Below are 27,466 nucleotides of genomic sequence, written 5' to 3'. Positions count from 1 at the left end.
TCATCTGGGATTTCTGGATGCTGCTCTAATGCTAACCACATTTTCTGTAATGCAATCTGTATTTTAATGAGTCCCTAATGTTAGCAAGGAGACACATTTAAAGTAAGTGATTTGATTTAGTGATGATGCAACTTCCCATTCCACATATGCATTGAAGTTAGATTAAATTTAGCACTCTCACTGTGTCATAATTATTTTCCATAATGCCAGAATAATCTAGAATTTGTACATTTACAGTGCTGCTGTAAGCCTCAGGGTGTGCTGAAATTTTACAGTGGCAATTCTCAGTCCAGTGTCAGGTATTAGTGCTATATTTTTATAATTATGGGTTTTATTGCAGAACAGGCACAGCAGTATCAGAAATGCCTTAAAGGAAGAATAAAATGGAAGAGTTTTTAAATGTCTACTTTTCACTACAGGCATATTTAATTAAAATTTTTTTCTAATATTCATAAAATATTTTTAAGAAGTTACATGTGAGAAATGAAAAAGTTCCAGCACTCAGATGTGAAGACTTGTTTCCTTAAATGACTTATCTGAAGCTCTGGTCACAATTCTCTGTCTGTGCAGGGTTCTGGCTCCTTAAGCCTGAGACCACACCTGAAGAAGATAATTTTGGTATTGTGCTGTGAAAAGCAGCAGCTTCCCAGCACCAGTTGTAGACTAGCGGTCACTGTCAGGGGGGTCACCTTCCTCTTGGTTTCCCTTGGCTATCATAGGGCCCTCAGACTGTTTCCACACTAACCCTTGCTAGTTATTTGCCTGGCATCTTCTCCAGGTGTTCTTGCCTCTTTGAGATGTCTTGGGTCCTTTGAGTTACAATTCTTAAGAAATTTTATTTTGTTTTCCTGATAAAAGGCAATGGTAATAACTTCAGAAGGTGGATACATTTCCCTCTCTCATCCTGGTGCCCAGAACTGAGTGCCTTGCAGGTTTGTTTCATTTTCAGGAGGCTGTGGGAGCCCCCCTGTCCGTAGGTTGAGGCCTGCTCTCTGACATGGCTGTTATTTTCTCCCTTCCCTTCAGATGGAGTTCACAGTGTCACTGCAGTCTGCACCCTGCGTGTCACCATCATCACAGATGACATGCTCACCAACAGCATCACAGTGCGCCTGGAGAACATGTCCCAGGAGAGGTTCCTTTCTCCCCTCCTGTCCCTCTTTGTGGAGGGGGTGGCAACCGTGCTCTCCACCGCCAAGGACGGCATCTTTGTTTTCAACATCCAAAACGACACGGACGTCAGCTCCAACATCCTGAACGTCACCTTCTCAGCCTTGCTCCCTGGTGGCATTCGAAACAAGTTCTTCCCCTCTGAGGACCTGCAGGAGCAGATCTACCTCAACAGGACGCTGCTGACCCTGATTTCCACGCAGAGGGTGCTGCCTTTCGACGACAACATCTGCTTGCGCGAGCCCTGCGAGAACTACATGAAGTGCGTCTCCGTGCTGAAGTTCGACAGCTCGGCGCCATTCATCAGCTCCAACACGGTCCTGTTCCGCCCCATCCACCCCATCAATGGGCTGCGCTGCCGCTGCCCGCCGGGCTTCACCGGCGACTACTGCGAGACGGAAATCGACCTGTGCTACTCCAACCCCTGCGGGAGCAACGGGCTGTGCCGCAGCCGCGAGGGCGGCTACACCTGCGAGTGCCACGAGGACTACACCGGTATGTGCTTATCTTATCTGGGGCCCGTGATTTATATGTTGGACCAGCAGCCAGGCCAGCTCTGTGGCAAGCTGAAATTGCTGGCATTCTTAGGCAAAGGGAGGGAAACCCCTGGCGCTGCCTTCTAGTCAGGAGAAGGTTTGTGGGTGTCACTGAGGGTGGGTAAGTCCCGTGTCTCTGTGTGTGCACGGTGGTAGGAAGAGTGCCTCGCTCCAGGTCATGCAGGGGGACTGTCAGCTGCTGAAGAGATTTGCACTGTGTGAATTTCTGCTCAAAATGCTTTATGCAGACATATTTCTTCTGTCTGGAAAGAAAAAGGTGGGACACATCTCCTGGTTCATGGGATTGCATGTAAACCCATTGCAGGCCCCTTCACCTACCGGGGCATAGTGTGGGTGCACAGCCTCGACAGGAGCTCCTCAGCCCTTGGTCATCAGCCAGCACAGAGCATTAGCCTTGTTCTTGTTCCCAAAAAGCTGCAGTAATACACACTTAAAGGGAAATGCTGTTACTCAGCTCTGGTTTGTAAATGTTCAGATAAAACTCCAGAAGAACATAGCTGCTTCCAGGCCTGTCTCCACAGCCCGCTGAGGAACGTACTTTGCCTCATCATGGGCTTGACAGCTAATAAAGATCAAAGTGCTGCTTCTCAAACGCTCCTGAGAAGTTACAAAAGAACATTAGGTGAATGTTTTCTGGTGCTTCAGAAAAGTCAGTGAGATTATTTATGTATTTGAAATTGCACACACATTTAAGCATTCTGCACTGACGTGCTGCCAGCTGTAATTTACACTGACAGCTCAGCAATGTCTGCTGTGATCCTGCAAACAAGGGGTGGAGCAGAGGGGGCTGGTTCCCAACACTGCCTCTCACTGCTGAAGTTATAAAAAATTGAAACCATAAATTATTTAAATTCTGATGTAAAAAAAATCTCGTTGATGTGGATCCAGCCCTCCAGGTGGAAGGCTTTTCCTTCACAGTCTCTGGCTTTTGCCTCAGGGCTGTCATCAAAAATGTGACTGTGAAAGGAGCTAGGAGTTAGCAAGCAGGGACATGGCAGCAAAGGAACTGGGCTTTTCCCTGCATGAGGGACAGGCGGTGCTCCCTCAAATTTATGCAGGGCTTGGGGCAGCAGGACCAATCTGATAAGACGAGAAAAATTTTTTTGCCTGATGGGAGAAACCCTGAGCAGAACTATGAGATGGTTGGAATATTTGGTGTTTGTTACTTTTGTGCCAAGCCTCTCATGAACAAGTTCCACAGCAAAATACATTTTAAAGTCCATTATCCATAAAAACACAATACACACAGAACTGGGCATCACAAAATAGATTTTATAATTGGTAGATTTAATTTAAAATGTTTGTATACTATTGTACTGTAAATAGGAAGTAGCAGGATTCATTAACCAAAGATATGCATAAAAATGAAGTTAATACATCCATGTCTTAGTTTTGGAATGACATGCATTCCATCACATTTTTAGAATCTCTTGCTAGAAATCTGCAGAAAAAAAAGGCTAAATACACTTTTAGAATGAAAGATAATAAGCTTATATTAATAATTGATGAATGTGTTTAATACTTAATGCTGTAGTCAGAACAAACAGCACATATTTAGAAGAGAAGCACCATATTATTCTTACACAAAGATTTGATCTGTAAGTCTATTTTCAGTGCATAGTTGTTGAGTTAAAAATTAACTGTCCTGCTGTCAGGATATTAAAGTGGTCAGAAGTTAAGGAGGGAGCACTGCTTATAGCTTTGCTGTCTTTAGGTTTCAGAGTTAGCTACACTTGAGTGAAACCACTTTCTTCTGTGGAAGGACAGTTTGATCACATTCAGATTGGCCAGGGAAAAACACTTCCAACCATGATAAAGAGGGCTCTGGAATACTTTATCCCAAAAATCAATGCAAATATTGTAGAATATTTCTGGCTTATCAGTGGATGAATGCAGTAGAAATTTGACATCCGTTCTGGGGTTGGTTGAAGTTGCTTTGATGCTTTTAGGTTCCATGTTGCATAACAATGTTTTGTTCATCCAACCCAAACATCTACCCACATATGGTGGCCATTAGTTCCTTGATTTTCAACCCTTTTACAAAGCAGGATTAAAAATGTTATCAACAAGAAATCTATTACCAGAAATATTTAATGAAGGTGCATTATTGAATTTTGTCCCAATCTCCTTTAAGTATTGTTTTTTTACCTATGATTTTAATAATTTAAATATATTCATATCCATTTGCAAGTTCAGTTTATGACTATTAATCATTGTGTTTTCAGCTTGGATGTGAATTTATTGTTTACAGCATTCCAGATTTTCTATCTATTTGATATGTAAATAGCACAGGTTGGTTTCAATAGCAGCAGTGTGTGTTGGCTCATGGAATGCAGTGGCCATAAATTGGAATGAGCAGGGAATTGCCAAGTCTGAAGGTTGGAAGATTCTGGTATTACTGAAATTTTACCATGGTACTAACTTGGTGTAGTAACATACCAGTATGAGACACCTACAAATCTTTGAATTAATTGTAAAAGATGAAATATGAATGGTAATAGTCTGTGAAATGCAGCCTACTTTGGGAGCTCTCATGTTTCCATTTCCCAATTAAGAGCCTACATAGAAAAATAATTATAAGAAAATACCAAGATCTGTCATCTCTCTGGAGAGATAGGCTGCAATTTGATGAGAAATCACTACACAATCATAACCCTGTACTGATTCTATCTAACTAGTCACCTGCTAAAAATATAGTGTTTATTTCCTGTACAAGACAATTATGTCCTCTCTTAATAGGATGGAATTTCCCTCCATTTTTCCACCCTGCTTTGAAGCCCTTCATTTGGTTCCATGTAATTGTTAGTCATTTATACATGATGAAAGTTTCTCTGTCTTCAGGAGTCTTCTGTTACGGGCACAAAGGTAAACTGAGCTTCCACAAGGTATTTCTGAAACCTGATTACTGCCTGGGCTGGGGTGATTTGGAATGAACTTCACTTCCTGTGATGTAAGGATGTGAGTGAGGAAGTACATATATTTTTAATCCTTTTTTTTGTTTCCAGACTTACAACCTCTCTAACTTCTTTATATACAAATCAGTGTAGGGAACTGAGCAATGTACACACTAATAGTTGAGCCATTGATGGCAGAGAGCTGTGTGCATGACTAAAGGTTAAAGGATGTAATTTTAGTTAAGCAAACAAATTTATTGAACACTGTATAAAGCCTGTATAATTTTTCCAGCTTCATTTCATGTATCTTTGAGCGCTGCAGAAGCAGCTGAGATGAGCTGTAGGTGAAGGCTTAGACACAGGTGGAATTGTCTGTACTCCCCAGGAGGCAACCCCTGAAGTGCAAATGGATCATGTCATGGGCACTGTTTTAGGGGCATGGATGCCACAGCAGTTCCTGCATGAGCTGTACTTCCAGCCCCATCCTGGTGCCTCCTACAGAGCACACCACTGTGGCCATAAATCAGAACATTTTTGGGTGTGAATTCCCACTGTTCCTGCCCTGCCATGAGCGGTGCCTCCTCCAGTGCTGTTCTCGTGGTGCTCCTGCTCAGCAGCCACCAACACTGCTCTCCTCTATGGTCATGTTCCCAAAAAGCAAAATTTAATCAACACAGAACAAGAGTGCTCTAAGGGAAAAGAAACCAACTCCTGAAATAAAGAAATTCAATGTTCCCACAGTTCTCCTTAGCATTATCACATTCTCTCTGCCTCCTTTGCTATGCAACCCCTAGCAAGGAGCAGTTTGTAGGGGGAAAAGATCATCAGAGAATTCCCCATATCCTTTGCATCTCTCCTTGGATTTCACTTCAGAGAGAGAAGAAATCTTATGTGGTTGTAAATCTTCTGGTAATCAAATACAGCAATTAGAGATTTTCTGCATGTTACACTTTTTTCCCTCCTAATTTGTATTTGTGATACCATATTGACATGAGGAATCATTACATCTAATGTGCCTGCTATGAATTCAAACTTTGTGTCATAAGAAGGTAATTATAGCTGGTTTCTCAGCATCCTGCCAGAAGTTCCTAATCATATTGCTTAGTAAGTTCTCAGTGTTTGGCTCTTGCAAACATAGAACATAAAAGTAAACGTGAGGATATCTTCTGCTTTATCTTTACTTATATCCATTCTTCAGATAGTAATTTCTCAGCTCACTCTGATACCAGATTCTCCTTTTTCAGGTCAGAGAGATTTATTTCAGGGAATTTCAGCTTTAAGGTAGAGAAATCTGGCAGCCACAGTAGTCATAATGAGTGTTTTATCTCATGCAAGAAGGTCTGAAATTCCACCCTCAGTTGCATTTCTGCAGCTTGTTGGGATCACAGGTGTGTAACAGCCAAATCCTGCACAGCAAATCTAAATTTGATTCCTTCCTCACTGCATCTTTAACTCCTTGTTTAGCTTATGGAAGGCTGTGGTTTTGTGACAGCAAGTATGAACAAGGGTTATCTTTACTGGCCTGTGGAGCTTTGACAACATTTTCAAGCAGCTATGACCAAGTTTTTCTTTAATATAAAACACCAAACAAGAAATTCTGTCATTCACAAACACTGCCATGAATGTAAGGACATTGTCCTTGCCATGTGACAGCTTCATTGATCATCTCTCTGAGTCTTCATTCAGATATTGAGGGAACACAATGAAGATACTGAAATGTTTTGTATCATTGGTGCCTTAACAGTATCTTTTAGTCTAGGTCTTCAGAGTTACGCTACTGGGCTCCACATGGTTTTACATACTAAAGAGATAAAAGCCTAGGCAAGGTCTAATACTCTAAAAAACATATAGTCAATTTTAAGAGTTTAAATACAATTAGAGTTCTAAGAGTGCTGGATGATTTGCAGTATTTCCAGAATTTGAACTATTAATGGGTTTTTATGAAGTTCTTCTGTTGATTTTGGATGCAGGAAAAATTGAAGAAGAGTGCTGACTAACTTTCATTGTTTCTCAGTGCCTCGAGTGGAATACCTGGTTGCCTTACCTTGCAGTGTCTGTATGGCAATATTGTGAAAAAGCTTGTGGAGGGTGATTGCATGCCAGTGAAGGTCTGGACAGCGTTGAAGGTTTAGACATTTTTCTATTTTTTTTTATTTTTCAGCAGTGCTATGCCATGCCATTATTCTGATGCTTGTAGTGAAACTAGGTCTGCAGAACAGCCTCACCACTTCCTTTGATTGCTGTGGACCTGACTCCATGCAGCTTTTTTACATCTGATGGAAAGATAAATAATTGTTTGCTTGTAAGATCCATCCTTACAATTAGTACTCTTTGGCTGATGTCCCAACACAGTCTTTTCCATCCCTCTTCAACTTCCGCTGTTTCATCAGCCCTTTTCTGTTATCTCTGTTGGTGTAGGCATGGCAAGCTGTGCCCCACATTGGCAGCAGCTGTGTACAGCCAGGTGCCTCTGTTTCCTCCCAGCCCCTTCCAAGCCCCCAATGCTTACGGCACTTGGGTAGCTTGCAAGGGCCCCACAAGCAGGGAGATGGATGGTCCAGAAGCAGAGTTTAAATCCTCCAAACACTTTTCAGAGCATGACTGGTGTAAAAGCTGGAACAGACTGTCATTTATTATCTTCATCAATGACATAGACATAGGGATCAAGCACACCATCTGCAGATTTCTCAGATGACACCAAGCTGAGTGGTGCAATCACACACCTGAAGGATGGGATGCCATGCAGAGGGACCTGGACAAGTTCAAGAAATGCATGGTGTTGCCATGAGAATCTCATGAGGTTTAAGAAGACCAAGAGCAAGGTCCTGCACCTGGGTTGGGGCACCCCTGGTACCAATACAATCTGGGGATAAGCAGATGGAGAGCAGCCCTGCCAGGAAGGTGCTGGTGGTTGTGAGGCTGGATGTGAGCTGGCAATGTGCTCTTACAGCCCAGAAAGCCACTTGTGTCCTGGACTGCACCAAAAGCAAGTCAAGAGCAGCTGAGGAAGGGACATTGCTGGGCTGCCCATGGCTGGGAACCTGGGGGGGATCCCTGTGAAAGGCATTTCTTTCCTGACACAGATTCTCAGCAGAAGTCTGTACACCCACTCACCTGGTGTGTTTAATTCTGAGATTTGCTGTGCATGTTAAAACAGGTCCTTGCTTCTTTTTGTGGCAAGGTTTGCTGTTCATGCATGCAGGGATGGGGCCAGCACACCACAGCCTTACAGCTGGATCCAAGTGATGCTGCACTGGGGCTGTGGCCCAGATGTCACAGCTGCATAACTGCTGCCTCCAGAATATAAGTGAAACAACAGAAACAGAGTAAAAAAATTCAGTCAAATTCTGAAGTCTATTATTGTCATGTTTCTGTTGATAGTATTCCTGTCCATGTCTATCATCAAGTCACAGGAGATGAATGTTGCAAATCTGGAGTTTATATCAGATTCTCAGGACTCACTACCATTTCTCTAGGTGGGTTTTTATCTGGAGGGCATGTCCTTCTCCTAATCTTCAACCTACGCTCACTTGTCAGGATGCAAAGAGCCTTTGCTAATTGGATTAGTGTGGTGTCTTTGTTGACAGTTTAGCTCTCAAATGCTGTACATGGCCTGCAGCCTTCACAGCAATCTGCTATGCTTTTTCTTAAACCCAGGCAAAGAGTTTTATCGCATTACCCTCCTCCTGATGTACATAAACTGGCTACTGTTTAAAGTTCCACAGTTTCCTCAGCCATGTCCAAACCCTCCTTGCCCTCACCCCAAGGTGCTGCATGTGGGATGCTCTTTGATTCAGCTGGCCTGCTGCAAGTGCTGGGGGCTCAGATGCCTCATCTGGAGCCTTGTGTCTTGTCTTTCTTGCCCATGGAAATATTTGCACTGATCAAAGTCCTTTTGCTGTCATGTGGAAACCTAGCTGCAGACTTCATGTTGTGTTTGTTCTTTTTAATTAGTTTTATAATTATTTGACAGGACTCATGTTCTTGCTGGGTGCTCCTGCAGTGGAGGCACCATGGGTGCTTAGTAGAAGGAAGCAGCAGATCACACACCAATGCAATCACTTAGCTCTGGTTTCAGGAGCTCCCTTAGTAATTAATCTCCAATATACTTATGAATTCAGCTCTTCCAAACAGTTCTGTGCCTAGGAAATCCTCCTTACTGATTATGGCTTATCTTCTTTTGCTTCTCCATAAGACAGCTGTGGGGTTGGCTGCTTCTTCCCTTCATTTAGCCACTCCCCTCATTTGTCAGCCAAAGAGTCTATCGCTGATAATTTTACACTTTCTCCCCAGATTTTGATTAAAAAAAAAAAAAAAAAAAAAAAGTAAAAGTAGCATATAGCTAGAATTCAGTGACCAGATAACTCTGGCAGTAACCTGTTTCAGGGTGGTTCCATTCTCACGGTTACATTTTCACACTTGCTGGCTCCTGCTGCCCTTGGTGTCTGTGAGATCAGGGGGAAGATGGAGGGAAGGTTGTGGGTTTTTGGCTGTGGGCTGTACAGTACAAAGTCAAGCCTTGCTGACGTGAGGGGCCTGCAAGCACAGACTGTGGTGGGACAGGGTTGCAGCTGAGGGACAAGTGCTGCCCCAGCTCTTCTACAGTGCAGGTGTTCAGTATCTAGCCCGGATGGCCAGCTGTAACCTCAGGATGTTTTGGGTTGGAAGGGACCTCTAAAGATCAGCTAGTCCAAGCCCTCTACCGTGGCTAACATCAATTTCAGTCTCTTTTTTCCAAGTTGAATTTCATTAAATAGCTGTGTGAAAAGAGCACATTTGACCCAGACACGATGCCCAGCTAAGCTCCTGTGTGCAGCCTGCTCTGTGTGAGCAGGGCAAGCTGCTGACCTGGTGTGGGTGCCTGCCTGCCTCTGGCACTGACCTCTCTTCCCACCCCTTGGCAAGGAGATGTGCTGGGAGTATGAGCTCTCAGTGGTGTCCAGTGGCAGAGAATACACAGTGAGCACCTCAGCTTTCCTTTTGGCAGCCTGCTTAACAATAGCCTGCTCCAAATTTAGCATTCCCTTTATTCTAGCGCATGTGAAATCTCTTTTATTGTATTTTATTGTGTATGACATTGCTCTGTCAATTATGAGCAGTTTCTTGAATTATTTTCCTTTTTTTATATTGATGGTATTTCTGTTACCACACCTAAATGGGAGTCACAATTCTCCCAGGCTTTTTGAAAACCTTTGTTATAGCACATTTTCTTATCATCATTGGTCAAACTGAAATTAAAAAAAAACTTCACTGTGGGAAGTGGAATTCATCAAAGTGAAGGTATTTGCTATTATAATTTTATAGGTACATGTAAAACCCCTCCCCACTGATGTAGCTAAATTCCCACACACCGTCATAATTGTGAACATATATATGCATTGCAGATCTTTGATATGACAGGAATTACACACAGGGAGGCTTGTTTTCATTAAAATATTTTAAATAGCAGTTTATTAAACTACAGCAAATTTCTGTGACTGAAGTTTACAATTGTGTTTTCATTAACTTAGCCAAGTTGAGCCTTGTGTAATGTAAGATTTGGGGGGATTTTCCCCATTGTTAAATTTCAAAAAGGTTAGCTGGATAAAATTTTAAGCTGCACAAGTGCATTCTCGTTATATACACTTGCTAAATACACTTGCTAAATGTCAAAACAACCCATATGTTAGATACCCCTTAAGTGGTTGTGGTTTTTTCTCACTGAAAACAAATCAGATAAGAAAAAAGGAGAAGAGAAACCAGGAGAAAAACCCAAAAACTTGCCTATAAGTTATTTGTGCAGAAGATAAAATCATAATGAGATAGTGTTTTTTTCCAGCCTACATTATGTTCTGAAAATCCCCTCACAGAGTTCATAGCAAATCAAACCCTTTCAAAGGTGAAAACAAAACAAAAAAAATTCCAGGGCATCTGAAGTGAAATATTCTAGATCTTCCAAAACAAAAAAGATATTTGCCTTCCAAGGATTAAGATAATGGAGCTCCTTTTCTCCTGTCTGCAAATAAAAAACTGGGAAACAAAACTGGGAAGCAGTACGACTGAATTGTGAAAAACATGTTGGACTTCTGTACATATATTTATAATTCCCAAACCAGACATTTTTATTTTCATCAGTGGATAAACAATGGGAAAGTGGCAGGAAGGATGGTTGGGTGCAGAGAGGAGGGTATCAGGATGATATCCTCTTAGGAAGGAAAAAAACCATGAAATAGTTGCTTGTGTCTGCGTTCTTTGTGCTATGATGATTGAAAGTTTCGACAGTTGAGCACCAGACTGAGGCACTTGGCCTTGAACATCAAGATAATTACAGTTGTGCAGAGCGTGGTGGGAACCACAACTTCATTGTTGTTGCAAATGCTCTTTTGTTTGGAGCCCCATGGTTCAGTGCCTGCACGGCAGCCCCGCTCCTCCTGGGGCGCGTTGTGTGCGCTGCCCCATCGCGCCTTCCAGAGAGCCACGCGCTCAACCCCCGCTTCCTACAGCTCAACATCAGGATACTTTCCTTCCCAAATTCTCCACAGAGAAGCTTATGAGACCTTTTATACAGCATTTTCATATGGTATAATTAAAAAGCATGTTTTAATTAGATAGGCCAGCTTCAAAGGGTCAGCACAACTGATGTGCATATGTGTGTAAGGAAGATAAAGATAGGAAGATGAATGCCTTATATTAATAATTAAACACATTCTAATTGACACAGTGAAGTGTATTAACTCTAATAAGATGGTAATCACTTAAAGTTACTTTAAAATTGAATGGTATTTAACAAAAAGGCTGAATTTTAATTCACTGGGCTGCTGTAAGCAGAGTTAAGTACAAGCTGTGAAAGCTGTCTGGATTAATTTTTTAAGAGTTCATTTAAAAACACTTTTTAAGAAAGTAACTTTTGAATGTCCATCTGTTCTGTATGTTTAAAAACACATGGATTTTGAGATTTTCTGTACAAGATGTGTGTGACATTACAATCCCTTTTTCATGACTCATTAAGAAAAAGTCAATTTCCCTGGTTAAGTTGCTTTTTGTTTTCAGTTTGTGTTCCTGTGCTGTGTACTAAATATTTTTGAGGCTACCAAAACATAAGATTACAGGATTATATTTTTAACCTTAATCTTTTTAATTTGACAAGCAAAGGGGCATTTTGATTGGTTTTTTTTTTTCAGAATTTTCTTTCAATGTATAACAATGAGAATTTGACCAGCATCAGATTGTTTTGCCAGCTCTGCCTATCCCATGATGCTAAACCACTGAACTACAATTCACAGTAGTGAGGACAGACAGTGCTCTTAAGTATACCTTTCTTTTAAGCTGATAATTCTCATATAAAATAAAATATAAAGCTGAACTGCCAGCTTTCTAACATTCACTAAAGATTGACTTTAAGCATGGTTTTCTGTTGTGTTATTAATATTTTATGGCTTATCTTCAGTTATTCTCACTAATTGGCCATTACGCTTCTTTCCACCAGAGCTTCTGGGACCACCTTAGGGTGTGAAGGGGCATGGTTTGATTTGGGGCCTGCCTGGTTCTGAATTGCCATGATATTTACCATAGCATTGGATTACACTGAAAATGGGATAGTGAGATTTTCCTGTGAAAACTTCTAATTTTATGGAAAACACAAAAAGCAGGCTCTCACCAGCGCTCCTTTAATGGAGACATGCAGAGTTAGCTGCTTGTGCTGTCAGTCCCAGCAGGCTGCTGGAGACAGGGGGAGATGGCTTCTGTGTTCTGTCTCCTGTGAGTTGAATCATCCTGTCTGTAACAGTTACATGGAGAAAATTAAGTGGGATTTCAGTGAAATAAGGGCTGAACTCTCCTAAAGAGAAGAGCAATGTTTGTCCTTGAAAGGACAACACTGATCTTCGTTTCTGCTTATTCTTTAGCCTTCATTTTTCGTCTTCTTTCAGAGGGCAGTTATTTGCAGATGTGTTGCCTTTTTGAATTGCTTTGAGATGCTAACTTGATCAAAAACAAGTGCTAGAGTTTTGCTCTTGCCCACCAATTTGGGAACTGGGAGTTGCAACCCTTTGGTGATCTCTGTGGAAAGCAGCTTAGGGAAACCAGGCTCAAAGCGAGCAGGGAGCCTGATGGTGCCTGAAAGTGTGTCTGGGTTTCCAGCTCCTGAGTTCCTGTTGATAAAAGATGTTATTGCACACACACCCCTGCCCCTGCCGCCACGCCTTGCTTGCTTTCCTCATTCACATAAATAGTTTAATGTATTTTGAAAAGCCCAGTGGGAGGCCCAAACAGCCTGTGGAACAGCAGCCTTGTGGAGTTAATGGTCTTGGTGGTGGCATTTGGTGCCCAGGAAGAATTGCAACTCTGTGGCATGAAATAATCTTTGTTGTCATGTGAGCAGAAGCACAATGAGCCTTTGCCCTTCTTCTGCCCCACTGCTGCCCATGGAAGGAGGTGAGAACCAGGCCTGGCAGGTGGTTCCCATGCTGGAGTGCCTGCAGGCGTGCAGGGATGCAAATGTGGATCAGCCTGCAAAGGGTGTCCCAAAGGGAATCTGTCCTGCCAGCCACGGTGCCTACTCCAGCCTTTGGCTCCCTCCATGTGCCCCTCTTCAAGTAACACTCCTGGAGAGGAATCAAGGGGCACAGAGGAGCTGAGAAAACAAAATATAATATCAGATGAATCTATAGTAAAGGTAGAGGGTGATTGTGCCTCTTAAAAATAGATGGAGGATGGGATATTCTTCTGTAAATGAATGTGTTATGCAAAGGGGTGCTTTGTTCTTACACCTCCAGCTTCTTCACCAGTTTTAAGGTGGGATTTTTTAGGAAGAGATTTATTCCAAGTAATAATGTAAATTGCAGACACAATGGCATAATCTAGTTTGAGGTTTATCTTTGACATCTATAATAATGTTATCCCCCTGATAATACATCCAGAGATAAAGCTTAGGCTTTTATTGAAAGGCACTGCTTCATCACCATATCTCACACCAAATCACTGCATTTTGCATTATGATGAATTGTCTTACATGTAAAACCTGCCACAGAGTTCAACAAAACAGGACATTTTTATGAATTTCTTTTTTGTCATGTGTAGATTTGTACTGCATTTAGCTCTGTGAGAGAGACAGAACCTAAAAGGTCTCTAAAGCTTTACCTTACAGGTCAAATGCAGAAGGAGATGACACCTTACAAGGTTCAATAATTTAGAGAGCTTAGCAACCATTGTCAAGTCAGCCAAGAATAAAGACGAAGATGTCAAGAAATTACCCACTGGACCCCATAGGGCCAATTTTGTTGTTAAGTAAGTGTGGCAGGCTAAAGGCTTGGATGCTAAAGGCCTTTTCCAACCAAAATCATCCTGGGATTCTATGGGTTTTTCTCCTCCACCACATCTAAAGCCTTCCAAAAAAGTGCTTTTCCTCAGCATTTCCTCAGAAGCCTGGGGGTGATTATGTCTGGTGCAGTGGGAGCAGGCAGCAGGGGGAAAGCAGAGACATTGTGTGCACCCTGCCCACTGGCCCACTGCAGGACCCCAGTGCCCAGGTTTCACACAGAGGTGTCTTTTCATAAGTTTGCCATTGAACATGTGCCCCACCTCTGCAAAACAACCCTCTGGGGCTTCCTTTGGAGGTATTGGCACCAATCCGTGGGCTGGAAAATCATGAGTTACCTCTTTTTCTTTTGCCAAACCGTAAGGTGGGCTTCAGAATTGAGTGTTTTCTTAAAAGGGGAATATTTTACTGTGGCATCTGGTTCCTTGCTCACCATGGTGCTGTCAGGAAAAAAAAAACACAGTACTCCTGATAAATCTTGGTTTCACTTTTAGTGCTCACACTGTTCTGGCCTCATGGCTGGAAGGTGAAAAGTGAGTTGCCTGGTGTAGATAGAGTGGAAACTTAATGCCTGGGAATTTTTAATCCTCAACAAATACACAAGGGAGGGAACACAGGTGTTCAGTTGTGACTTTTGTCTATGCTCTGTTCTTGCTGGCACTGGTGGAAATTGCACAGGAGAGTGAGGTTCAGCGATCATGCAGCATTGAGTATATATCTTCTTGAGAACATGCTCATAATTTCTGAATCCACAGACTAATTCATTTCTCCAACAGATGTGCCCCAAATATCACTAATCCTCCTCAGGCTTGTTTCTTCTCCCTCCCACCTCCCCCAATTATTCCTTCTCATTTAAATGCAAAAGCACAAAACAACCCAAATCATCAATCCATCCATCCATCCTTCTCTGCAGGGTGTCTTTTGTTTTGCTTTGTTGTGTGACCAGGGAAGAAGGGGAGGAGTCCAGGGAAAATGGAGCATCTTTGCTCAGGCTGGTGCTGCTCTGGGATCCTGGCCTGGTCTGGGGCTGTGAAAGGGCCAGGCACTGTTGCAGTGGCTGCTCTGCATGTGCATTGCACCAGTGGGCACAGCCTGGAGCAGCTTGAGACATGGGGACCTGCTTTGGCTGCTTTTGCTTTTGTATAACACAGTTTAGCTTGTTTTCCAGTGGGGAAGGATCAGCAAGAAGAATGGGATCCTGGCCTCTCCCTTGCCTGTTTGGCCCATGGGATATTTTCATGGTGGTCCTGCTTCTCCTCCCAGGAGCTTGCAGGAATTCAGAGCAGCCAGGGTGCAGAGGTTTTCCTTGAGGACCCTGGTGGGAAGAGGAACTAGGAAGGCTCAGGTAGCATCATCCTGTTGAGGTGTGAGTAAGAATAGGAGTTCCCTCAGAACAGACAGTTCGGGCTGGAATTTGACCACCAAGAGCTCTCATCTACCTTGGGGCCAGCAGATGACACCCACAGCTTCAGAGGCAAATAAAATGAAGTAAAAAGTCTCTCACATTTATTATTTTAAAGCATCTCGTTATTAAAAATCTTAGGACACTTATTTAGCTGAGTCTTAGGATTTCTGAAAATCTGAATTGTGAGTTATCAGGGATGCCTAGGGGGAACTTTATGGAAGCACAGGGAAGGGAGAAGTGTGATGGTAAAGGAGATGTATGAGAGATATGTGTTTGTATCCAAAAGAGCAGTGGTATCTGCACAGTTTTTTCCCACCAGCTCAGAGCTTAGTGCTTATGCCCACGGAAAACCTAAAGCAGATCCAGAGATAAAAGGCTGATTTCTAGAGTATCTTATTATGGAATCATTTCTACATATCACCTCAGAGAACTGCTTGGCAAGCTATGCGCATAGTGTGACAGGAATGTTTCTGCTGTTACTTTGCTTAGTGTTATAAGGTCAGGTTATTCTCCTGTAAATACATAATATGAAATCTGGAATGGTTAGCAACTGAAATTCTGCAGGAAAGCTGTCACTGCAAGTCAGCAGTTTGAGTGTGTATGTGTGGAGTAGGACTATGTAGGTATTTAGCATTATTTTACTTTAACCTGTTTCTTATAATATGACTTTATAAGTCAGAAAGCATCAAAGGAAGCAGAAAACAAAAGAAAGGAGGGAAACTCTAAAATAGACCTTAAGCTGCTGTTTCTCCCTATAAGAGGGTTTGGGATAATTTTAATTAACCTAGATCACTCCCAGTTCTAAAAACATAAATAAATGTGTAAAAGAAAAGACCAAAATGTATTTTCAAGTTGAAAGGTTTAGTAGCAGTGTCATTTAGAAACCTCACAAAGTCATGCCCATCAGTGTCAATAACATGGAGTCTGCATGGCCTCTCTGAAGTAGCAGTAGGAGTTTGGCCCTTGGTTTCTAAGGAACCCAGATTTTATGTCTGCTACTCAAATAACACTTCTGAGTCACTCATGGAAAATGGTACATGAATTTAGTTGTCCCCAAATTAATCTCTGTCACACTGGTAAACCAGTGGCTTCTAACTTCTATTTGATCCAGTGTCTCCATCATTCAGAATAAGCTGGCTAATGTTTCTGGGTAGCTGCTCTCTAACTTCTCTCATAAACCCAGTAGAAGTTAGTTAGTTAGTTAGTTAGTTAGTTAGTTAGTTAGTTAGTTAGTTAGTTAGTTAGTTAGTTAGTTAGTTAGTTAGTTTGTGTCACTTTTCATTGGTAATTGGCATTTGCTGCCAGTTTGCTGGGACGTAAAGCTGACCTCCCAGTAGGTTCTGAGGGCAGACTCATGCACCACAGAGCCACTGAATTTCCCTTTATGGGCATGGATTCCCCATGAATTTCCCTTTATCAAGTCGTGAATTTCCCTTTATGGAGAAAATCCAGTGCTAATTTTTATTATTTGAATTGCACCTATGTTTTAGGCAAATTTTCCTGCAGTACATCCATGTACAATCAGTGGAGAGAGGCGGGTATCTACTGGAGATGTTGATTCAGTTCTCCTAAGGCAAGCATTGAGCCACTGGACTCACACATGAGCCATCTAAAATGGCTCAAAGTTGCGTTTCCATAACAATTAAACCTTTCTAAGAATTCCTGGGTGCATGGTCCTGCCTCCTGCCCATGTGCTTGCTGTGCTATTCATCCCATCAGTTCTAGAAGGGTCTTAATCTGAAGATCACTAACGCTTCAATAAAGAAATGAATGTTGTTTTGCCATCTTAGCTCTACAGATCAGTCATCTACAGAATGCCTGCACAAGGGAGGGGGAGGAAACTGCAGTGTGCTTGGGGAAAGGAGGGGACTCTCACTCTCTGAACTATGGCGAAACCACCCCCAAAGCACAGGATCCTCTATCTCTTGTCCCAGTGGAGATTTCCAAGCTGATTCTGCAGCTAATTTGTTTTTAACAACCTTCTTATTTCTTAGTGCACTGATTGCTTTGGTGCCAATTGTCATGTAAGGTTAGTAGTGCTTTAATTACTAGAGGAAAAGGAGGATTGATTTCCCATAATGTGCAAGACAGCAAATGCATTTTTAATATAGTTGGTTCTTTATTAGGGCAAACGGTCAATAGGAATTGTTTTAAGAATTTAGTTGTTCTGTTTCTTGTTGTTTCTCCTTTTGCCTTAATTATTATGGATTCTCCTTTCCTTTTTTCTGGCAAAGCAACTATAAGCATAGAGAAAATGAATACGTGTCTAGGGCGAGTGGCAGGATGAGGAAAGGAGAAAAGAATCAGTTCAAACAATTACAGACAGTGAGTAAAAAATTCATTTGTCCAGGGAAACTTATGAAAACAGAACATCAGTGCAAATTTGCTGCTTCATGTAAATATATATTTAATGTACTGTTTCAGTTGAATACAATCAGAGAATAGTAAAAAAATGTGAGGACTAGTCCCTAAACTAGTGTATTGGTGAAACACACTGCAGTAAACTGATGTGAAGAGGAATTCTGTATGTATTTGGATGCCATCATCTTGTTTCCAGCAAGCTTTCAAACATTTTACATTGTTGTTGTAAAGTCAAACAACTCATCAGGAAAACCACAATTTTTGCAGATTTCTGCACAGACCAGCTCATTGATGCACACCAGTGTGTTGCCTGAAACCCACAATGTTCAGCTCACCAGGCATTTGCAATTATGAGATTATTGTCTCAGTTTTAAGATAGCTTATTTTTATTTCTTTTCACTTTTTTCATCACCATTTATTGTTTATTAGTTAAACTTTCATTACTTTATTTGGAATTGGTCAGAGAAAGACCAAATCTAGCCAGCCTTTGTATTTGCCTGTTCTTGTTATTTTGCACCTGCTATCATGGTGTCCTCACTTACATAAACTTAACAGGAACTTTATGACTAACATCTTTATAACGTTAGTCCTAAAATCGAAGAGGATAGGTATGTATTAAAGATAGGATGTTTGTGAGTAGTTTGCAGTGTCCAAAGCAACTATGACATTTTGATCTCAAGGGCTTTAAAACCAGGAAGCACTACATAAAGGGCTGCAGAAAAGCCACAAGTAGCTTTAAAAGGCATCAGTATTAATTGGGAGGCTATAAGTTCAGCTACTGGCATGTCACAGTAAATCATTTTCTGGCAAGGCAGAATTTTTCAAAGGCCAGGAATCTGCTGGCAGATAACAGGCATCCACAGCCCATGTTATCTGAGAGTGCATGCTTTAGCTTCAGCAGCTGGAGGGGCTGAGCTTCACATCCCCTGCTTGGATCCCACAGAGCTGTGATGTGTAACTGGTTTGTTCAGTGATTCCTAAAATGCAAGCCAGTGTGAAAAATGAAATTATATTAGCCAAGGAAATGCTGTGAGGAGCAAAGGAGGGTTTCACAGGCTGGGTGAGTGGCTGAGCCATGCCGCCATCCCCAGTCTCACAGACTGACCCCAGGCTGTGTGTGACAGCTATTTGGGCTGTGCTTTTATCACCCCAGCCCCTCCAGACCTCACTGCACAGCAGCTCTCGCCCTTCTGTGCTATTTTTTCCTAGCAGACTGTAAGGCCACCCTTTTGATGGCACGTGCCAGCCCTCCGACCTTGCGCTGCAAGCAGGCACACAGGCGCTTTTCATTGCCAGGGCTGGCACAGGCAGCTCCTTCCTCCCCTGCTCCTCAAGCAGCTCTTCCCTCAGGGCCTTCTGGCTCCAGCCAGCAGCCAGCTCTTCCTTCAAGTCCATGCAGGCTTTGGTTCTAATTCTGAGGATGGTTTTTAGGCTGTGCCTCAAAAATCCTGCAGGGCAGAGCTGTGGGACAGTGCTGTGTCCGAGGGGAGGTGGCTGCCCTGGGAAGTGGCAAACCCAAGGGTGACACAAAGGTACCTTCTGTTGCCAGTCCTGATCAAAGCAGTGCGTCCAATTCTTGCTAAGATGGCTACTCCAAAAGGCAAAAATACTCTGTTTCTAAATAATTCCACGCACTTTTGGAGAAAAGGGTAATAAAGGTTTTTAAGTTTAAAATACAAAAGGTTTTTTGGTAACCTTTGTGCCTCAAAGCACAGTGACACCTTGCATTTACTGTTGAGATTTCAAAACCACTACTTTAATATGTTTTGGTAAATACACATAAAATATGAAAATTCAACATCAAAGAATATGCATCAAATGCAATTCTCATTTACATTACAGACTTAAGAGAATTCAGAATAATTTTAGTAACTGGGACATCCATGATGCTACAACCGAATAAATATGGGACAAAGAATCTTGAAGTATATTATTTTAATTTACTTCTTTACACATCATAATGAAAAGAAGTAATAAAAACAATACAATATAACTTTTCTGTAGGCTTTTCTCTTAAATAGTTCTATGCCTGTATAGGTATCTAAACAAACAGTCTATATATTCTTGTTATATCACAGAATTAATACAGAACCATCAATGACTTCCAGCTTAGGCTTTTATATTTCACCTCTGTATTGCCATGGCATTTCCACAGCATGCTGCAATGCCAGGAATCTCTCCTTTTAGCTCACCCTTTTTCTCTCTGTGTATTCAAGCCTCCGTGTTATTTGCTTTTACAAAATACATCATTCTGTTCCCAGAAAGCCTTGAAGATTACATTCTTCTGTGAGTCAGGGAGTTATTTCACAAAATATCCTACTACTTTTTTTAAAACAACAAACCTCTGTTTTTTCTTTCTGTAGGAATTTTGTTTTTCCACTTTTTTGAGAGTTTTGGTACACAAGATATGTGTATAAGGGCTGTGTTTATGCAGTGGTTCATCAACAAATGCTTGCTGTAGTGTCCTCTTAAAACATCTGATGCATGTGTGCACCATATCCTGTATACTGAGGGATATCTTGGATGATATATACATTTTTTTCCAAAAGAAACACATTATAGAGCGTTTAAAAATATTAAGGAAAGTGTATTCACATAATCTTGCCTGATATGTAGAGCTCATCAATGGAAACAGGAAAATATTTATCAAGTGATTTTCACAGCATTTCACTTAATATATTAAAGTGAGAATATAGGAACATGAGTGCTGAAGGGGAGAAGCTCTAAGCACAGGCTTGGACTCAAGGCTGTGTGGGTTATTAGTTCAGAGTAATGCACAGAGCAGGTCCATCCCCCAGAGCTGGCCCCACCTGGCTGGGGTGTGCCTGGCTCCTGATCACAGCAGCCTTGTGTTTGCTCCTGCATTTTGCCAGCTTAAGCCATACCTGGTCTGAAAGGCAAGTGATGCTGATGCAAGAAGAAAAAGGCAGCAAAGCCAGAGAGCCAAAACCACAAAGCTGCCCACCTCACCTTATCTCAGAGATCACTGCCCTTGGGGCAGTGGCTAAGCCAGCTGCAAACCATGGCATTTACAGCCTGGCACAGAAGGGAGCTGCAGCCCCAGCTCTGGGTGCACTGTACTGCTGCCTTCAGCTTCCCACTGTGAGCAGCTTTGGCATGGGAACCTGTGGGGGCTGGGCTGTGGAGCACTAAATGGAACAAAACTTTCCATTTAAATTTACCTTTGTTAATGAGTCACTGCCCACAGCTCCTGCTGCTTTTACTTTCCTGCAGGAATGTGTTTTCACGGTTTTAACTGTGCTTGGATCAATCACAGGACCACAGAATGGTCAGGGTTGGAAGGGGTCTCTGCTCCTCCTGCCAAAGCAGGGTCACACACAGCAAGTTGCACAAGATCATGTCCAGATGGGTTTTGAATATCTCCACTGAAGGAGACTCCACAGCCTCTCTGGGGAGCCCATTCCAGTGCTCTGTCATCCTCAAAGGACAGAAGGTTTTTCTCATTCTCAGATGGAATTTCCTGCCTTTCAGTCTGTGCCTGTTGCCCCTTGTCCTATTGCTGAGCACTGTAAAGAGCCTGTCCCAATGTAATTTTATCATCTGGTGGCAGTGGTGATGCAAACACTGAAGTGTTAGAAATGTATTCCTTCAGCTGGCTGTGTTAAGTAGTATCTTTCTACATTTAATTGTCAGGCACCATTACTGGGTTCAATTCAACTGTATATGCCACCTCCAGTTTCTCTGAACAGTTTTACATGTGGGATGTGAACATACCATAAGAATACACATGTCAAAACACCAATGTTAACTAATTAACTCTCACAGAGGGTTTGGCTTTCTGTGCAATGATAATCCAGCAGCTGCTTTTGTCCCAGCCACAGCAGATATTTTTAAATTAATATCCTCTGTACTTTTTTTTTTTAATTGGAATTCATTCTCAGATTTTGAGCAAGCACAGGACAGAAACCCATGGCATACATACAAAGCAAGACACTGCATTCTTTACTGTTGTATTTAACACATCCTACTACATGCTTTGGGGATGAATAAAGATAAATTATTTAGGGATGAAAAAACTTAGCAAGTGGCACACAAAATCCATAACTTTTATGGAGAGTTAACATGCCCTTCTCCAAAGGGTTCAGAAAATTGTCATCACCTGCAGGATGCATGTGTGGGAAAAGGTGGAAGCAATCTCTCTGTCATCTGTATCCTGCTTGTTGTTACTATAGACATTTTGAGAGCTTTGTCATGAGCTCAGCCATGTCCTGCTGCCACCATGGGCAGCAAAGCCAAATCCCATTTGAGACAAAGTGAAACCATTTATCTGTTTCACACAATTTCCAACTATAGTGACACACCAAAACAATTTCCACATATTTTGGTTGACAGAGAATGTGCAGGGTTTTACCTCCTCCCATCTAGATCTGTCACCAGGTCTGTATTTGTCACTCAGTTTGGAAGCAGCCAAGGAATCTGAAAACCATAGGCCAATGTTATTGGATATTTGCAAGAGGATTGCTCAGCAAATCACATTCCACACGCCTCTGAAAATTCTGCATTCTGAGGAAGATGCAGCATTCTTACCCCCAGCAATCACAGGCTTGTAACTCACTTGCTTGGGGAATCAGGTGCAAAAGTTTGGAAGCAGCTTGACCTGCAGCAGAACCCCTTGGGTAGCTGAGTGTCTCAGCTTGGTGCTGGGCTGAGGTGCCCCCTTCCCTGACGTCTGCATTTCCTGTTGCAGGAGAGTCATGCGAGGTGAACGCGCGCTCCGGCCGCTGCGCGCCGGGCGTGTGCAAGAACGGGGGCACCTGCGTGAACCTGCTCATCGGGGGCTTCAAGTGCGAGTGCCCCCCCGGCGAGTACGAGCGGCCCTACTGCGAGATGACCACCAGGAGCTTCCCCCCTCAGTCCTTCATCACCTTCAAGGGGCTGCGGCAGCGCTTCCACTTCACCGTCTCCCTCATGTGAGTCCCAGCGGGAAGGGTTCTGGGGCTGGCGGCTTCTCACTCAGCTTGGGACTGTTTGTCATGTACTGGTGGCCACCAAAGAGCTGCCCCTGAAGGTCACTGCAGGGATGTCTGACAGTGACTCCTGTGAGAAGGGCATGTTATTTGAAAGATTTGATTTTCTGCCTTGCTGTGCATGTTTCTCTGTTGCTGACTCACGACCTTCCCTGTTGGAGCGGGGAGAAGAGATACTAGGACCACTCTGGCCACCCATCACCAGCCTTGAGCTGCAGCAGTGCTGGGGTGAATGTTGGGTTTGACACTTGTACTGTCTGGGCCTTTGGCTTCCTGACCTTCAGCCCAGCTTCAGAACCAAACCATTTGTGCTCCTTGTTTGTTAGCACTCTTCCCATCTCCTGTTTCCCCACCTGTGAGAGGACCTGGACATGTCAGGCCATGGCTGAGCTCAGTCTGATCCTTCTCAGGCTCTTGCTTTGGGACAACCCCAACTGGTCCAGCTGCTCACTTAGCTCCTTCTGGCCTTCACACCCAGGTCCTGCTTCTGGTCCCATTCCAGCTCCCAGGTACTAGTTCTTATCCCCATCCCACCTGCCCCAACATCCACATGTTGGACAGTTTTCTTCTGGGCTCTCACTTTTGCCCTGGGGGTGCTCAGGTAGGCAAGGAGGAGAAATGATAGCTGCCACAGCCATGGGCAAGGGCTCTCCCTCACCAGGGAAAACCCCCCCCTTCTGGAGAAGACTTAATGGCTCATAGGGCTTGGTGTGGAGCCAGAGCTCCAGGTGCACAGATGCCTCTTCTCTGGGGAAGGGCTGGGTTTGCAGCTCTCCCATGGTTTAGCTGGGCAGGATTGACTTTTGGTTTTCCCTCACAGCTGACTGAGTAAACAACACAAAATGTGTTATTGACCCCAAAGAGCAGAGCTGGGGATTTTTTGATAGGTACAGCAGCAGCTGCAAGGGCAGAGATGTGTGTGTATCTGCCCAGAGAAAGTGCTCAGGGAGGTCAGACAGGCTTCAGGCTCATGTCTCCTCCCTGGTGTTTCATATCTGTCAGGAGCCAGGTCAGTTTTTTACAGCATGTTTTTCAGTACTGTTCTTTAGCATAGTTTACTTTCCTGAGGTAAGATCCCAGAGAGACCCCCCCCCATGTAAATACTTTGGTTAATAGAAATAAGTAATGCCCCATCCTTGTAAATGTTCAAGGCCAGGCTGGATGGGACTTGGAGCAACCTGGTCTAGTGGCAGCTGTCCCTGCCCATGGCAGCGGGCTGGGACTGGATGGTCTTTATGGTGCCTTCCAATGCAAACTATCATTTTATGATTTCTACCATTTATGTTTCATCTGCCTTAATCCTAAAGTCAAAATTTTATGGAATCTTGAAATTTTGGTTAAATCAGAAAGCACAGATGTGGTTTGCACACAAGCCAAGGCAAGGGAGAGCTGTGCCTGTGAAGATTGTTTTAGAGCATCAGGTCTAAGTGCACAGAAAAACGAAGGAGCAAAAGGCTCTGTTGGATTTGTCAGACCCACAGTGAGCAAACAAAGGTGCAGTCTGTGCTGGCTGCCAGCTTGAATTGCCTGCACTACCCTTGACTTGTCCCCTCAGCCATGAGGTGTCATTTTTCAGGCTTTTGGAAAGAGAGCTTTGACGTTTAGGGTGCTTTAAGTTAAAATTACTCAAATACCCTGTGTAGGGTTTATTGAGAAATAGCAAAGTATTGTACAAGGGTAGTCCTTACACCAGGGCTTCTTCACCATCTTTAGAACCACAATGGCTTGTTTAGTCATGAGCTAAGCACTGCCTACTCCATTTGGTGTGACTATAAGAATTCTAGGCCATTATGAGGTTCACCCCCCACTGCCTGGAATGGCCACACGTTTAGCTTTTCATACCTGAAGTTCACTTTTATTTACACTAGCTATTTCTTTGGCTTTTATTAATCCTTCAGTGGAGGAGGAAAACATCATGTGAGGACCTGCAAGATTTAGCAGTTTGACTGCTAACGATGATGATTTACCATTACACATTTTGTGATTTGGAAGCATTTGTAAAATCCCAAGGAGTCCAGCTTCCCTCAGCCTCAATGACCCACTCCTAGCAAAGAGTAGAATATTTGCCTTGTCCAGTCTCATAACTAAAATGTCTTTTTAAGTATTTAGCTTACTGACCATGCATGTCTTTCTGCTCCCAATATTATGTACCTCCCTTGCTTAATTCCAACATTTACTACTCCTTCACTCAAGAGACACTGTTAGTGGAGAGGTTTTCTCATTATTTATGCAAAATTCTGTAAGAAAGAGAGTATTTTGTTTCCTGTGTCATGAAATGAAACATATCCCTTCTATTAAAAAGCAGCATTTTTTCCCCCAGCTGGTGGGTGACAACCAGACAAGTTCAAAAGCAGTAGTGCTTTTAACAAGTATAATATTAAAGTTGCTTTTGACTAGTGGCAAAGAGTGAAACTGAGCACAGATAAAGAGATGTACAAAATGGCTTAATAATGTATTAGTGTAATAAATAATGGTTTCATACTTAAAATTATTGTAGGAAATTGTAAGAAAATGAGAAAATATATTCAAAAAGAACTAAGCTTCCTGTTATTGCTGCCAGACTAAATCTTCCTGCCCACTGAAGAGGCAGCACTAGCATTATTCTGCACAGATGTAATCAAAACATTTGGATGAAGCAGTTATCCATGAAAAAATAGTCTTGGGAAATGTTTTACAGGAACTGTATTCCTTTGGATGGAATGTTTGATGGTGAAAAGTGAAAATTAAATCCATGTTTTGATAATATTGGTATATTTCAATGATATTGTTGTAATTAATTTTGTTTGCATTTTATTTGTATACCATTATACTATGATAAAAATAGAAATAAATATGTATATCAAAACTGATTAAAAGTAATCAAAACATTAATCAATATTTTTATGGACTATAAAGCATATTCTTTGAAATTTGAATTTTACAGGAAATATCAGATCTGTGACTTCTGTTTTTTGAACCAGAACAATTCATTATCCTTCAAAAACATTAAAAAATATATGAATAAAATTTCCCATTTCCATGTAGCTCAAATTCTGAAAGGTCTCTACTCAGTGGGATCCACAGCATACATATGTCTGACAAACAACTTCTGGTAAAAATTATTCTTTATCTTTGGAACCTTTTCTTTCAAATACCAACCCTAGTATTCTAAAATACTGCTTCATTCCCATTCTCTGAAATGCAGGTTTTGCTGCATCACGTGAGAGTCTTGCCATTAGACATGATATGACAGGCACAAGAGTGACTTCTTCTGTCTGTGGAAGACAGATTTCATTTCATTAGCTGTGTTCAGTATTTCATTCATTTGTAGGAAAATGGGTTAATTTAAATCAGGCATATTTCCTGAAGTTCAAGATACAAAATCAGACTAAATTGCCATTGGGAAGCGCAAGAAATTCCCATGGTTTCTCTCTTTTTCTCTCTTTATCTAATATTAATATTTGTAAAAATGTTTATGTAAAGTGTAATTTTTTTTTTTTGCATTTCTGAGTAGATGAAAGCTGTGTGCAACTCTCCAGAGATAAGAGAATTCAATTAAAAAATAGAAAATACAACGAGCAGAAATTTTTTAAAAATGGTCTGTGCTGACATAAAAAAGTAGGCTTTTTTAAAAGTGGGGTTTCCCCTTTTTCTGCAAGAAAGATACATCCGATATTAGTAGCACAAGATAAACAAAATCCAAATGCACCTGTTGGTGCTGATCTAGTGAAATCATTTGTGTGTTGATTTTCCTTCTTCCAATTGACTGACCTGTTGATTGACTAACTCTGATTTTCCACATGGCATTATTAAAGTAACTCTTATCTTTCCCCTTACTCCTCCATCAGGCTTTTTTAGTCAGTTGATGACTATCCCAGGACACTGTAGCATTTAGACAGCAAGCAGGCAGCAAGGATCCCCCTTTGAAGTGAAAATGTTTGCAGAGTGTAGTAAGTGCTACTGTTTGGTGAGTGTCAGATACTGCTGCTGCATCTTGTGTCTGCCTAATTTTAGCCCTCGTGAGGGTCAGCAGATCTCTGCAGAGTAGATTTCTGTAATTTCCATCTGCTTGCCTTGTTGATTGTGAAAGAGTAGATTTATCCTGCGGCTGACTCCTCAGTTTTATAATTTTCTGTCTGCAGATTGATTCAAAGGCTTGTTTATCTGCTAAACACAATGCCTTCTTTCTTCTGGGTGACTTGACCATCAGTCTTTAATCCATAAGCTGTTAAGCACAAGCTAACTCCATGTCTCTGTGTTCTAGGTTTGCAACCAGAGAGAGGAACGCTCTCCTCCTCTACAATGGGCGTTTCAACGAGAAGCACGACTTCATTGCCTTGGAGATCATCGAGGAGCAGATCCAGCTTACCTTTTCTGCAGGTGAGCTTTCACTTGAGTCCAGCATTCCTCCTTGAAGTCAGGAGATCCTCTCAAGCCATTTGGAAATGCACTTCAGTGATTTTATATGGGTATTTGCTGCCTCATTAATTTACTGGCTGACATTGCACAGTAAACAAGTGATGCCGGGCGTACTCCAGATTGTAGCGGTTTGTGGTGATTGCTCTCACTGTCGTAGGCAGGAGCTTGTCAACATATCAGTTATAAAAGCCAGAGTTTATGACTACTATAAAAGATTGGCACTAGCCTGAATGTTGGCCTCCAAGCCAATGTTTGCTTAAATTTAAATGAGACTTAATTTTATCATACTGTGATAAATGTTGTGTGTTTATACTACACCATCAGAGGTGCATAAATGTTATCTTAAAAATCAATGCAAGCCAAAGGAAAAGCTAGCAGAAGCGAAAATGGCCTACCAT

At 42.2% G+C, this 27,466-nt stretch overlaps 1 protein-coding gene across 1 annotated transcript in view; it reads left to right on the top strand.

Annotated features, from left to right (window-relative positions):
* CELSR1 (cadherin EGF LAG seven-pass G-type receptor 1) overlaps window positions 1–27,466 on the top strand; it is a 165,163-nt gene that overhangs the window by 67,150 nt on the left and 70,547 nt on the right. The window contains exons 2-4 of the mRNA XM_059472953.1: window positions 1,027–1,665; window positions 22,391–22,613; window positions 26,914–27,029. Of these exons, the coding sequence (XP_059328936.1) occupies window positions 1,027–1,665; window positions 22,391–22,613; window positions 26,914–27,029 (978 nt within the window). The remainder of the gene's footprint in view (window positions 1–1,026; window positions 1,666–22,390; window positions 22,614–26,913; window positions 27,030–27,466) is intronic.

Source organism: Ammospiza nelsoni, chromosome 5, assembly GCF_027579445.1.
Source record: "Ammospiza nelsoni isolate bAmmNel1 chromosome 5, bAmmNel1.pri, whole genome shotgun sequence".
NCBI lineage: Eukaryota > Metazoa > Chordata > Aves > Passeriformes > Passerellidae > Ammospiza > Ammospiza nelsoni.
Note: the sequence above shows the minus strand (reverse complement) of the source record. Positions and strands in the feature narration are given on the sequence as shown.